Raw genomic sequence first — 15,000 nt, forward strand, 5'->3', positions numbered from 1 at the left:
TGGAATGTTTTTCGTTGTAATAACACCATGGATCTCGGAAGCCTTGTGTTTGACCTCCCTTCAAGAAACTCGCGGAGGCCAGCATGTAGAAATTGAAACGTGGTACGGCCAAGGACTTGAACCAGGCTCACCCAAAATGGCTTGACAAAGAAACTCAAAAAAGTATTGCTAAAAAGAGACAGGCTTACAAGAAATATAAGTGCTCGGGTGCATCTAATGACTATCAAAGTTATGCATTAATACAGAAAGATTGAAAAAAAAGACAATAAAAAACGAAAAAGAGTATACAAAATGAATATCGCTGATAAATCTAAAGAGAATCCCAAAGAATTTTATAGTTACATTAGAGATAAAAAGGTTGTTAGGAATCACATTGGTCCACTATTATCTGCTGACGGTCAACTTGAATATTCAAATAAAGGGATGTGTAATACTTTACAAAATTATTTTAGCTCAAACTGAAACCCGTGAAACTCCGGCGGTTACCAATGGTACTATTTACATGCACATGGTGTATGTTGCTACAACAGGGAAATATATACAATTTATTCTCTACTATCTACGCCTATTTTTATTTCTACAGTGTTCGATGCATAAACTGAGTATGGGCACTCTGTATTTATGCATGAATGATCTATTTAGAAAAGGGAACACATATAGAAAATATATTTCTATCATGTCTGATTTTGCAGTTGGCAATATCCAAGCAGATGTCCAGCCGCTCGGTCCAGTTTGACCGCGTGACTTCAGACGCGCTTGGCCCAAATACCCGCTGTGAGGTCAAACACAATAGGAGGTTCCTTAGGAGTTCTCTGAAGACGTCGGGCGTTCCATCCTGTACTAAATGCGTGTGTGTGCGCGTGTGCTAGACATCTAAAGGATTGAGTGCTTCCTTCAATCATCTTGCAATAGGTTATGGGTTCGAATCCAACACTTCTCTCCGATTCCCAGCAGTGGTTGTTACCTGTCCCAACAGTCCAAAGGGCAAAGGTGAGAACTACGCCCGCAGCTGCTACTACTCAGCACCTCCTGGCGTAGGCTCCTCACCTTCTTCTTCCCCTTCTCTTTCCTCTTCTCATTTACCTTTCTCTCCGGTCCCCTCTCCTCCCTTTCTTGCTCTTTATTTTCCCATTCTTTCATTTCCAGCTTTGGTCCGACTCATTATCCCCTCCCTCATCCTCTTCCATCCTCCTGGTCTCCTTTCTTCTCTCCATAGCCTCCTCTCTACTCTCCTTTTCGCCCCTTTCATAACTACACTCTCCTCCTTCCTCCCTGTCTATCTCCCCACTATCCTCCTCCTCCCTCCCCGTCTATCTCCCCACTCTCCTCTCCCTCCCTCCCCGTCTATCTGCCCTCTTTCCATATCCTCCCTCTCATTTCATTCCATCCCTCTCCCCTCCTTCCACCCTCCCTTTCAACCCTTCCACCCCTTTTTCTTTCCTACTTATCTTTCCTCTATTTCTCTTCCTTCCCCCTTCCCTCTCACACTCTGCACCTTCCTTTCCTTCTCATATCCTCCGCTTCCCCTCTCTCTCACATCCTCCCACCCTCTCCCCTCTAATCCTTTCCCCTCTCATCCCATCTCTTCCCCTCTCTTCCTCTCCCTTTCTTCTCCTCTCGTCTCCCCTCTCGTCACTACTCCTTGAATAAATACTTTACTTAACCTCTCCTTCCTCTGTCTCCTCCCCTTCTCTCCTCTCCTCTCCCCATTGCTATCTTCTTCTTCTTCTTCTCTCTCTGTCTCCCCTGCCCTTATCTTATCTCCCCTGTCCAACACCTCTGGAGCTCCTCTGTCACCAACACGTCTATATCCATTCACCCTTCTGTCAAATACCTTGTTCCTTCCTTTGTATTACTTTCCCTAGCTTTTTCCTTCCTCTTTCCTTTTCATTTGTCATACCCCGCCACTCACCCCTCTTTATCTCTCTTACCTGTCTCTCTCTCTCTCTCTCTCTCTCTCTCTCTCTCTCTCTCTCTCTCTCTCTCTCTCTCTCTCTCTCTCTCTCTGCCTTTCCCTCTCTCTTACACTCCGTTTTCCTCAGTGTATCCTTTTTCCTTTCTTTTACTAATTCTCTCTTCCTGCCACCATACCAGAAATGAAGTATTATTAACTTAATATCTTACTGTCTTACTCTTTCTTCTCTCTCTCCCCCCCTCCCCCCCCTCTCTCTCTCTCTCTCTCTCTCCCTTGCTCCCTCCCTCTCATCTCTGCTGTCAGGATGGATGCGCTTATACAGAAGACATAGCTGTTCCCTTGACACCTCGTAGGTTGCCCCGACAGGCGGGGTCTCCTTGGGGGGTCAGCTGTTTCAACGTACTTACCCTTCTTCCTCTTCTTCTCCGTCTTCGTCTTCGCCTTCATCTTCTTCTTCTTCTTCTTCTTCTTATCATCATTCTCCTCCTTTTTCCTCTTCTTCTTCTTTCTACGTCTCCTCCTCCTTTCTATTCGTCTAATTCATCATCATCATCATCACCATCATCACCATCATCATCATCATCATCATCATCATCATCATCATCATCATCATCATCATCATCATCATCATCATCATCATCATCATCATCATCATCATCATCATCATCATCATCATCATCATCATCATCATCATCATCATCATCATCATCATCATCATCATCATCATCATCATCATCATCATCATCATCATCATCATCATCATCATCATCATCATCATCATCATCATCATCATCATCATCATCTTCTTCTTCTTCTTCTTCTTCTTCTTCTTCTTCTTCTTCTTCTTCTTTTTTTTCCTCTCTTCTTCTTCTCCTCCTCCGCCTCCTTCTTCTTCGCCACTCCTTCTTCCTCCTTGTCCGCCTCCTTCTCCATCTCCACCTCCTTCTTCTTTCTCTTCTTCTCCCACGCCTTCAACTTTTCGTTCTCATCCTCCTCCTCCTAATCCTTCATCTCCTACCTCTCCTCCTCCTCCTCTCCATCCTCCTCCTTCTCTCCCCTGCTCCCCTCTCTGTCCCTAGCTAAGTTCGGTCTCCCACCTGAAGTCTTCCCCCACCCCTGCTACCGAGCGGAGGGGAGTTAGTCACGGATGTGGCGACAACCAGGATTGAATAGAGAGTTGACGAATTTTTCGAGGTCGTCTTGCCCCACGTCGGGCAGCCAAATGTAAGGCTGGTTTGAAGGCAAACTCTGATGGAGAGAATATTGGTTTTATTCAGCAGTGAATTTGGGCGCCAATGTTAGGTGGCTCGCTCGAAGGGCGAGAAAGGGGAGAGGGAACAAGACAGCGTGGGAGGTGACGACTTGTGTGTTTCAAGTTGTGTCCCAAGACAATTTGCTTGCGTGGGAAGGGGGAAGAGGTGAGAAAGCAAGGAGACAGCGACCTAGGCTCACTGCGATGCTCCCAGGCAATCTGGTTCTTCGTCTGTTTCGTCCATCTTTATATACACGGGCAGGTCATGACTCGTGCTCCTAATTGGCGTGAGATCAAGTATGATGCGTGGGAAGTCGGGGGCAAAACATTCTTACGCTGCTGACTCACGAAGACAGAGGGTATGCGTTCCTCAATGAACCCAGTGGTAATCATCACGTGGTCAGGCGAGGCTCTGATTATTTATCACTGGGAACCGACAGCGTCCGTCGTAGGCTGGTGAATTGCACGTGCGTTTCCTCAAGGAAACTTTGTCCCGCCTGCAGGCATCAAGGAGTCTTTGGTCGAATCACGCAACTGGGTGGCTCAAGTGTGTCCAATAGGACAATTTTACGGGTCAGTAAGGTCGTAGGACAGGCAGGGAAGAGGCGAGGAATGGAGGAGTGAGAACAATCTTCCTAACAAGAAGTCACGCCCTCCTTTTCTTCCGAGCCAATCACAAACTCCCCTCTAGGCGGCGCAGACTCCCTGCACCGGATATATGAAACAGGAGGCAACGTACAAGCATAAAAACGCAAATAACAGTAAACCACTCCCTTCACTCAATTCGCGTCATTCAGAAACGGCCGCGATTGGCCAAGGAAGTAAAGAGGTGAAGAGGTGTGGCTTATTTCTCCTTATATCGCCACGCACCATAAAACAGATAATCATTAGACAGTGCCTAGCGATAGAATGTAAAATGTACGTTCTGAATGGGTGATTAGAAATTTTTCTTTATATCAACATCATTGATTAGCCTTCACTTATTCTGAGAATACTGCTCAATTAGCAATGGATATTTACCAAGCAACATAATAAAAAAAAAACTACGAAATTTTCGACAGGCTACCAAACGCCAGCTGTTCGGTTTTTATGAAACGGCCCGGTTTGTCTGACACACTGTCGCGTGCCAGTAAAAGAGGTAAGTGGTTGGTGAGGGGGTCTTTGAGTAGAGTAAACTCCCACTGGGGGTAATTCAGTTCAATTTATGGTGTTAACGTCTCTTCCCCAGGCGCCCTCCAGAACTTAGAAAACTAACAACAGTCACCCTTTATCCTGGTTCAGGGACTGAATGTCGGACTATGAGCGAGCACTCCATCCATTCGCGATGAGGTAGAGGTGTTCTTTCTGAACAGGGGGAGTCTCTGCCACTCATGGCCTCGATTTGCCCATTCTTGTACAAGCGATAGCATGCTATAATTCAGCCCAAGTTTCTTGCACGACAGGTCTTGTCTCCAATTTTAATAAAATCATATGTCACTAACGAGTGCAAAATACCGAAAGAACGTCATCGTGATGTTGCTCCCCTTTTCCCATTTCCATATTTTCTCAACCTGTCTTAGTAAGTACCCATATATATACATACATATATATATATATATATATATATATATATATATATATATATAGAACGTCATCGTGATGTTGCTCCCCTTTTCCCATTTCCATATTTTCTCAACCTGTCTTGGTAGTACCCATATATATATATACATACATATATATATATATATATATATATTATATATATACATACATACATATATATATATATATATACATATATATATATATATATACATATATATATATATATGTATATATATACATATAATATATATATATATATATATATGTATACTCCATATATACTCCATTGGCTCAAGGGCCTTTTATCCCATCGCCGCCCTCACCTCTGTCTATCTTCAGGTGCCTCCCCTCCCGCCAGTTCTGCAACTCTGGGGCTAATTTATCGTATGTCTTGCTCGATGTTGCCAGTCCACTTGTATCGAGGTCTGCCTACAGGTCAAACTCCATCCATTCTGCAGTTCATGGCTTTCATCCCCCATCGTGGCACAGTATCCGGCTCAATCGTACAGTAACTTGAATCCGGCATTGTCCCGTCATTTATCGGATTTTTATGTTGTTTTCTTTTCCAATGCCCTTCCTCTTCATCATACACAACTCCCAATATCTTCCTCAGTATCTAATTTTCAAACACTGTTAACCTTCTCTTTCTTTAGTAAGTGTCCAAGTTTCACACACAAATAGTACAGTTGGTCCTATCACTACATTATATATACTTTGCTTTGTTCTCATATTAATATTTCTACTATTCATTACTGAAGTTATATATATATATATATATATATATATATATATATATATATATACACATACATGCATATATTTATATTCTTTACGCAGAACTCCTGAAGACATGTTGCCTTCGTTCTTCCATGACCACACCTATTTCACTTCAACCCTTTCCCTTTAACCTGTTTGGGGCTGCTGCTCGCTCATCAGTGTTACCTGGCTGCCGGCAGGAGATTTTATCCAGCAGATGAAAAAAATATATCAGCTTCTTTAAATCTTAATCCATATTTCGATTGACACCTTCTGCGCAAGGTCCTACCCTAAGCTGAAAAGAATTGTTTGTAAATGCGTTATCGCGGTAAAGTGGTGAAGCAAACTGGGGAATTTGTTTTATATGTACTCGAATGTCGCTCTTGTAGCTGTGATCCAGTATGTGTAGGTGAGGGAGACCAGGTCCCTCTTCGAAGGGATAGACATACTATATGCGTCTTTCAAGGCTGAAAATTTTCCCATATCGTCGACAGACGCGCAGAGTCTGTTGTCAACATATCAAAATTTAATTCATTCGGCATGGGGTTGTCCTAAGCTGAATGAGCTCGTCTGGTATTAACCCTAAAAATAACGAAATGTTACCAGGTTGAAGGGGGTGAATTGGTAGTTTTAATCCCTTTACTGGTAGTTTAACCTCCATTGTCAACAGAGCTTTCCATAGCCGAATAGAAATGCATGGGATCAGCGAGAACAAAAATCTAAAAAATATATTACCATATTGAAGGGAAGGGACAGGATACAGTTTCCACCTCCTTTCGATGTCATTGCTTAACCTCTTTATTCCAGTGGCCACCGCCACAATGGAGTGAGATAGTCTAGTTGACAGAAAAATTCTAGTGTGCTATGGTACAAAGGGCGTTAATGAAGAAAGCCTTGACCCATTCAATAGAACTATCTCCTTCAATAAATAAACTCGTTTGAAGTTAGCCAAAAACCAACCTTATGGAACATGACGCTGGTTTAAGAGGTTTTCAAAAGACAATACATTTCTTCCTAAACTATATCACAGCTAAGTTTTTCCTCCTTATCCTCCATCCACTCCCATGTCTGTTCTTCTCTTTACCTTCTTCCTCCTCGGTTGGAGGAGAGTGTACTCGTATAGTGTGGCAGGGGCTTCTCTATCTTGGGGTCTCCCTTTTCACAACAAAGGTGGCGGGAAAGGGTTGGAGAAGGCACCACCGTTTGCTTGTTTCTCTTTATCACAATGAGTTTACATCATGTGTGTATATGTGTGTATGTTCATGTATGTGTATATGTATATGTATACGTGTATACGTGTGTATGTTCGTGTATGTGTATATGTATATGTATATGTATATGTATATGTATATGTATATGTAAATGTAAATGTAAATGTAAATGTAAACGTAAATGTAAATGTAAATGTATATGTAAATGTAAATGTAAATGTAAGTGTATATGTATATGTATATGTATATGTATATGTATATGTATATGTATATGTATATGTATATGTATACGTATACGTATATGTATACGTATACGTATACGTAATGTATATGTATATGTATATGTATATGTATATGTATATGTATATGTATATGTATATGTATATGTATATGTATATGTATATGTATATGTATATGTATATGTATATGTATATGTATATGTATATGTATATGCATATGTATATGTACCATATATGCATGTGCAGCGGTCCGCCCCACGGCTGATGAAAACCATAACTGTAGTCAGAACAAAATCTATCAAGGGTAATCCAGCATTGAAAGAGTGAAATCATTGTGTCATTCTAAAGAAATACAGGGAATGTTATTTAAGAATGGTCCCAGAATCTTAAAAAAAAAAAAACCCTGGCGGTGCTCACCCATACCGATCCTAAACTTTTCCTTTAAAAATTAGTTCACTCTAACTTACCTGGGATTTTTTAGTCCAAGTTATGATAGATGATGGAGCAGTACCCTAAGTGAGGAAACCTCATTAATGACAAAGAAAGGCCTAATAAACAAAGTTTAGCATCATTTTGTAAAATTAATCGATCTCAGGTAAGCGCTAAAGACTTTAGCGAAAATGTATTCATTTATTTTATGTAACACCTTCACGACACAACACATACACACATACGCACACACACACACACACACACACACACACACACACACACACACACACACACACACACACACACACACACACACACACACACACACACACACACACACACACACACACACACACACACACACACACACACACACACACACACACACACACACACACACACCTATATATATTTACATATACAGTATACTACGTTCCAGTCACCCTCTTTGTGTTTTGGTTTATTTACCTTCTCACCGTTTTCTTTGCAGTGGCTACGTAGTGACGATGCCTCGGGTGTGGCGGGCCGGCACCACCACCCATATATGCCTGGAGGCGACACCTACGCCCGATTGGACCAATGTTTACGTCGAAGTCAACACGGTTCCTCCCTCCCACTCCTCTTCTTCCTCCTCCTCCTCTTCTTCCTCCTCCTCTTCCTCTACTTCCTCGTCTTTCTACTCCTCCTCCTCCTACTACTCCTCCTCTTCATCCTCCTCCTCTTCCTCTTCCTCTTCCTCCTCCTCCTCCAAACGCCACACTACCAATTCTTTCACCTCTCCCTCTACCACCACCGCCTCCTACTCTTCAGTGACGCCTTCGCACTTGGTCACAGCGCAGCTGCATCTTACACAAGGCAAGTCGTCTGCACTTAAACCCTTCCGTACTGAGTAGCACTTGGCCTTTCATTTGGGCTGAGGCCAAGCTAATTCACTCATCTGCACGCAAAGAGGTTAGGCATATGTTGGCTAAAGACGTGAAGATATTTCCATGCTGTCTTGTCTCGATGATCATTGGTTTTCAAGCCTCTTTTTTCAGGTTTCATCCCTTATGGCTAAAAACTTACTGTACTTAATAAAGACAAAACTCCCCAAACTGACGTAAATAAAAAAGACTACCTGTTGAATTACCTAACCAGCTTTTAATCTAGTGTTTTTCTATCCGTTCATTTGTACATCTATTGATTTACTCATGTACTATTTTTTCCTGTATATGTACATATTCTTTTTTAAATTTTATATTGTGACTTGATTGACGGACATCTCCTCTCCTTCCACAGATGAGCCCTGCGGGGAAATCTCGGTGCCTGAGTTCGTTTTTGATACCGAAGAAGCTGAGGTCCTCCTCGAGGGTGAGATGGTCATCCATGGCAAATCCATCACGAGAATTAGCACCCGCGGAAGAGTAACCGTCGAAGTGCAGCCGAGGACAATTCTGATGGCGACAGACAGGACCGAATATCGGCCTGGTGATGAGGTTCACCTCAGACTCCTCTCCTTACTCGGCCTCGAAATGATACCGGATGAGGTCTTCTCGGTGGGTTCTGGCTCCGAGGGTCCTTTTTTTTCTTTTAACTATAATCCGCGCTGCACCCCCCCCCTTGGAAACAATGTCGCGCTAAAGAGGTGGTGAAATAGTAAGTTCAAGATGGAGGGATAGCTGAGATTAAAAGTGATCCGCCGCATTGTTTTTTGGTCTGCTATAGTGTGCAAGAGCTCTGTGTTGCCGACTTGCAAAGGTTGTAGGACTTAATGGGTGACATATTGAACAGTGTATCTTGGCTGTTCTACGATTCGTTTCCTAACAACATATTGCCCGTTTTTACCTTTTTTTTTATAACGTATTTCGTTTTTCTTTTTCTTTTTTGTACATTAGTCTGTCGCATTAGAAGTGACATTTTTTTCTATATATATATTTTTTGCATCTTCAAAGGAAGTTGGCTTCTGTGGCTTGTGGTGCTCTTTTAGAAGAGTAAGAATTTCGTGAGAGTTCACGTACGTTTTGTTACTGCATTCGTCACCCCGTCGACTTCACGTTCCAATGTTGATCAAATTACCTGTTTCTTTCAGAGCTGGCGCGTTCCTCCGTACGTTCCTAAAAGCGTTCCTCGGTACGTTCCGCTTTAGTTTAGCAGCAGCTAGCGCTCCCAAACTATTAAAGCAATATAGGTACCGGTATAGTATGTGGCCTACCTTTTGGATTGGCCTACGAACTTTTTCTTTGGTATAGTATGTAGCCTACCGGCTTTTTATTTCGGTACTTGTCTCTTAAACTTTAATATTTTGGGAACGCTAACCGCGGCCAAACTAAAGCGGAACGCACCGATGGACGCACCTAGAAACGCAACGAGGAACGCGACCAGCTCTGGTTTCTTGACATGTTGATAAATTAGTTTATGAATCTATTTTCCATACATATTCATCTATTAATTCATTTGCTTACATTCATTCCTTTATGAACACTTATTCACTTATGCATCACTTTTTATGTTTATTTTCTTATTCATTGCTGTCAGTATTGTTATGTTTCGTCAGTGTGACGTGTCCCTTCTTGGAGTTTTTATGGCCATTATTTGACATACAGCCAAAAACATATGTTCCCAGCTAAGAGCGCGGAAGGACTACACGCAAATAAGGACACGCGATTTGTTTATTTCTTTGCATAATAGAAAACCACGTCGAGTACCTATAAGCGGCTGTGATCCTGCGGGACGGATGTCATAAAGAATCATCTCCCTGTGGCCTGAGGGGCTGACGCTCGGTCCCCGGAAGTGGTCTAAGATTTCAGTCTCTTCATTCAACCTTCTTACACAGTCCACTAACAGAAGTAGTTCCACACTGATGCCACACAGATTATAGTTCAACGTTTCATCCCGGAGAGATCGTATGGGAGTGTATGTGGATGGACCCTTGTCAGCAGCAGTGGGGTCACACGGGCCTTTAGGCGGAGAGAACTAGAGGCAACAATAATTATTACCATTAATGCATATCTGTAAAATAGAAATTAGAATAACACTAGATAAAGGATAATCAATTAGAAATGAGGGTGGATATGTCTGCAATAACAATAAATGTAGATAAATAAGTCGAAGAAATAACAAAAAAATGAAATAAGATAAAATAGAGTAAAACAGAATAAGACAAAATGGGACAAAACAAACGTGGAAAGGTATATTCACAAATCTAGTGAGATTTAATGAGAGTGATAACGTTTATGACGTGGTCCAGCGCGCCACGTACCCTGTGATTCATTGCTCGGCACTTTGTGCGCAGTCGCTGGTTGGGGGTCAGAACCCCCCCCCCCCCCCGCACCCCCCTCCATTTGTCCCTCGTCGTTTTACGCAGATTATTTGACTGACATGCTGATTATCCTGAGTCATGAGCTCCTGACTATATTTGCCTGTTATATACATTTTAAAATTACAAATCCGGCCTTTCTTCTTTTCCTCCTCCTTCTTCTTCTTCTTCTTTGGCTCCATCTCTTTTTTTTATTCTTCTCTGGCTTCTTCTTCTTCTTCTATTTCTTCTTCTTCTTCTTCTTCTTCTTCTTCGTCTTCTTCTTCTTCTTCTTCTTCTATTTCTTCTTCTTCTTCTTCTATTTCTTCTTCTTCTTCTTCTTCTTCTCTTTCTTGTTCTTGTTCTTCTTTTTCTTTTATTTCTTCTTTTTCTTAAAACTTCTTTTTCTTAAAACTCCTTCTTTTTCTTAAAACTTCTTTTTCTTAAAACTCTTTCTTCTTTTTCATCCTGCTCTTTTCTTTTTCTTTCTTTTGATTTTCCTCCTCCTTTTCATTTTTTCTTCTTCTTTTCATTCCTCTCCCTCTTGGTCTTCTTGTGGCGAACAACTGTTTGAGGAGATTAAATAAGCACAAAAAAATGAGACACACTGGAGGACGTGAATCACTCTCTCTCTAAAAAAAAAAAAAAAAAAAAAAAAAAAAAAAAATTAAATAAATAGATAAATAGCTGTGTGGGCCATCTGCTACCGTAACGCCGTCTTGAAGTGGTGTCTCAAGTTGGCTAATTCTTTACATAACTTCCTGCTACTTACGAATTACTTAGTGAGACTTAAATGGTTAATTACTTATCTGTTTACTGATCTATTTATTTATTTATTTCTCTGTTCATTTATTTATTAATTTATTCATCTGTTTATTTATTATTTATTTATTTATTAATTGTTTGTTCTTTTTTAGTTTTATCTACAGGTATTTGTATTTATCTATTATATATTTATTGATTTATTGATTATTCATTTATTCATTTGTTCATTTATTTATTTATTCATCTATCTATTAATTTATTTACGTATTCATTAATTTCTTTATCTATTCATTTATTTATCTATTTCTTCTAATTCTTAATATATTTATTTCTTATTTTATCTATTTATTTACTTATTTACTTATCTATCTATCTATTCATTAATTCATCTATTCATTTCTTCAATTATATATTCTTTTCTTCATTTATATATTCACTTATTCATTGTCTAATTAATTCCATAAACTACATTGATACGGTGCTGTTCCCTGTACTGTATACAGTAAATTCGTCTGGTGTTACCCAGAACGGAATGTATAAAGTGGCGGCACCTAAACAATCAATATAAGCGATATTATATACAAAATGCTGCGTCGGTTCTGTTGTCGCCCGTGAATATTATCCCTTATATTATACGTTTTGCAATATGGATGATTATAATCATAATTATCGTAAATTTGTTTATTTACACAAGGATTCATTTGAGTGAATTTCTTTTTCGCTAATATGGCTCTCCCTCGCATATTGTATATTCCTTGTATGTATTTATCTTTAGGACCTTATTGTAGTTACCAGAAAGACTTTGTAATGTGTGACTTTGTAATGTAAAACTTTGTGTCGTAATGCTGGCTGAAAATGAAAAATAAACGAAAAGATTTTGCTAGCGCGCGCAAAACTAATGCCGTCGCACGACTCCAAGTATTGGGCGAGTCGACATTGTCAATAATTGCTTAATGGAAGTGCCATTGAACTGCGTAAAAGCTCTCGTTTCGGTGATGTGGCAAGAGCGCAGCATGACCCGTGGTACAGGCATTTCAAGGATGTGGCATCCCTAAGGTATGCAGCTTTCCTTTATGCTTAGATTTCTTTATCACCATTTCCGATGCGATATAGTCCTCGAGAATAAAAGCATTGAATACTTAAGGCAAAATAAGTCAATGTGGCTTTGTGTGACATAGATTTCGGAGTTTGTTTTGTTATTTATATTTAATAAGGCCCTTTAAGACTCTCAATCTGACGCCAGATTATTCAATTCAGTTAAAAAGGCAGGTGGGGGAGTAGACGGGGTTGGGGAGAGCTCGCCGTGAACCCTCAATACGGCTATATACATATATATATATATATATATATATATATATATATATATATATATGTATATATATATACATATACATATATGTATATATACATATATATATATATATATATATATATATATATATATATATATATATGAAATTTTGCGTTCAACCCATCTCCACTATGATAGTACAATTGGAGGTCTACAAACGCGGGAAAGTATTTGTACAACACTGAATGGGTCCCAGTGATTAGAAATACATTTTAACAACCACAATGCACTTTAAATCTAAGCCATCAAACTCGAGAGACCAAATGGAGGCCAACATGCAGAAATTGAAATGCGGTACTGCCGAAGACTCGAAGTCAGCAATCACATGACAAGTGCCATTGTAACTTACCAACTACGATATCAAGAGAGATATAAGTTGAGCGCAACTTTTCTTATATATTTGTATGGTCGAGTTACATACACATGCATGAAATTTTGCGTTCAACCCATCTCCACTATGATAGTACAATTGGAAAGTATTTGTACAACACTGAATGGGTCCCAATGATTAGAGATACATTTTAACAACCACAATGCACTTTAATTCTAAGCCATCAACATCGGTAGACGTGGTTGTTGAAATGTATCTCTAATCACTGGGACCCATTCAATGTTGTACAAGTACTTTCCCGCGTTTGCATACTTCCAATTGTACAATTGTAAGAGCGAGACGACTGCATCGTCGGATTGTTATCGTACCATGGGCCGAGTCCTCCTTCTTCGCCTCCTTTCCCTCCCCTCTCTCCCGCTTATCTGGTGCACAACGTCTGGGGGAATCGACGCTTTTGGGCTGCTGATTCCTGCCTCGAGTCTTTTTCATCGTGATCCTATTCATAATTTTCAAACCTATTTTTTCTATAACAAGGCCTTATAAAAGCGTCACCGTAACGAAAGAGTTTCAACGAGTGACGTGATATCGCCTCTGTATGGGTCTGGAGTCTTAGAACGCCTATGAAAGGCTAGTTGACCTCGTGTCGGCCCCGAGGTCATTTGCAACCATGACCTCGCGCCCGTGGTGGACCGTGTGGGTGTCTCGAGGACTGAGGGAATGAAGTAATGTCCCCGATAAATCTAAATATCACACAGACTTGTTAAAAAACAAAACTGTCAGCCGTTGAGATGAAAACAAGAAAAAAAAAAAGGAATTGGTTATGATCAAAAGATAATTCAGTGAAATCTGACAACTACAAAACAGTTATATGTCAACATCAGCGAAGGAGATATCTGCCAAATTAGAATACACAAAGTCATGTCTCATCACGGAGACACGCTTTGGAATGTTTCATTTTGGAGGGTAGGGGGAAGGGGGGGGTGACTGAAAGAACGCTTTAGGATTCCACTAGATCCCATGGGTTTAGCTAACCAGAACAAAATCTGTAAGGTACGCCACTGTGTTGGCTTGGTGCAAGCTGAAGATAATCCTAACTCTACAACACAATTAGGAACTGGGACTTCTGATGATTCGATCAGGGCAACGCCAGGTTACCTGAGGGTAGGACCTCAAGATGAGGGGAATAAGAGTCTTGCTTTTAAAACCTTTCGATCGCCTTGCGAACGCTTTCTATTACTAGACAGTAGTTAAGTTTATCTGGTTTAATGACTCGTATGATATCTAATAGTGGCTTTCCAAGAACTTACAAAATGAATAAAAATAGAATTTCTAATGTCAGAAATCATCCACTAGGGCTGGCGAAGGATTTTCAACTTACAGGTCTAAGAGGTTTTCGGTTAATCTCATCGTTAGAACGACAGACAGTTTTTGGACATTTTATTATGATTAACAACCTACCCTTTCATTTAGAGGGGGGCATGGGAGGATTCCGAAATATACTGAAATAAAATGAAAAAAATGTAAGGAATGTAAGGAAAATATGAGGTCGATAGACGCCTTGCTCGTGCACTCATATATGAACCTTCTGTTTCCGCAGTTCGAAGAGGTCTGGATCGAGAACCCGGATGGCATCCGGGTAAAGCAATGGAGGCAGGTAGAATCTGAACTCGGACTGGCCCATGTTTCCTTCCATCTGGCCAACGACACGCAGCTGGTAAGTGGTGTCTTGATTGAGTGATTCAACCTGAGGCAGTCAGGCTTATTATTCGATCAGTTTATAATAGTATTGCTGGTAATACTGTTTCTCTTATGAATCAGGTATATATATATATATATATATAATATATATATATATGTATATATATATATATATATACACACACATAAATA

General features: G+C 40.4%; 1 protein-coding gene across 1 annotated transcript in view; it reads left to right on the top strand.

Moving 5' to 3' along the window:
• Positions 1-15,000, top strand: part of LOC143041067 (uncharacterized) — a 225,010-nt gene that overhangs the window by 110,072 nt on the left and 99,938 nt on the right. Inside the window, exons 2-4 of the mRNA XM_076212723.1 lie at positions 7,880-8,244; positions 8,668-8,924; positions 14,708-14,824. Coding sequence (XP_076068838.1) covers positions 7,880-8,244; positions 8,668-8,924; positions 14,708-14,824 — 739 coding nt within the window. The remainder of the gene's footprint in view (positions 1-7,879; positions 8,245-8,667; positions 8,925-14,707; positions 14,825-15,000) is intronic.

The sequence above is a fragment of the Oratosquilla oratoria genome, chromosome 30 (assembly GCF_046742065.1).
Source record: "Oratosquilla oratoria isolate Oo_2021 chromosome 30, ASM4674206v1, whole genome shotgun sequence".
In the NCBI taxonomy this organism is placed as follows: Eukaryota; Metazoa; Arthropoda; class Malacostraca; order Stomatopoda; family Squillidae; genus Oratosquilla; species Oratosquilla oratoria.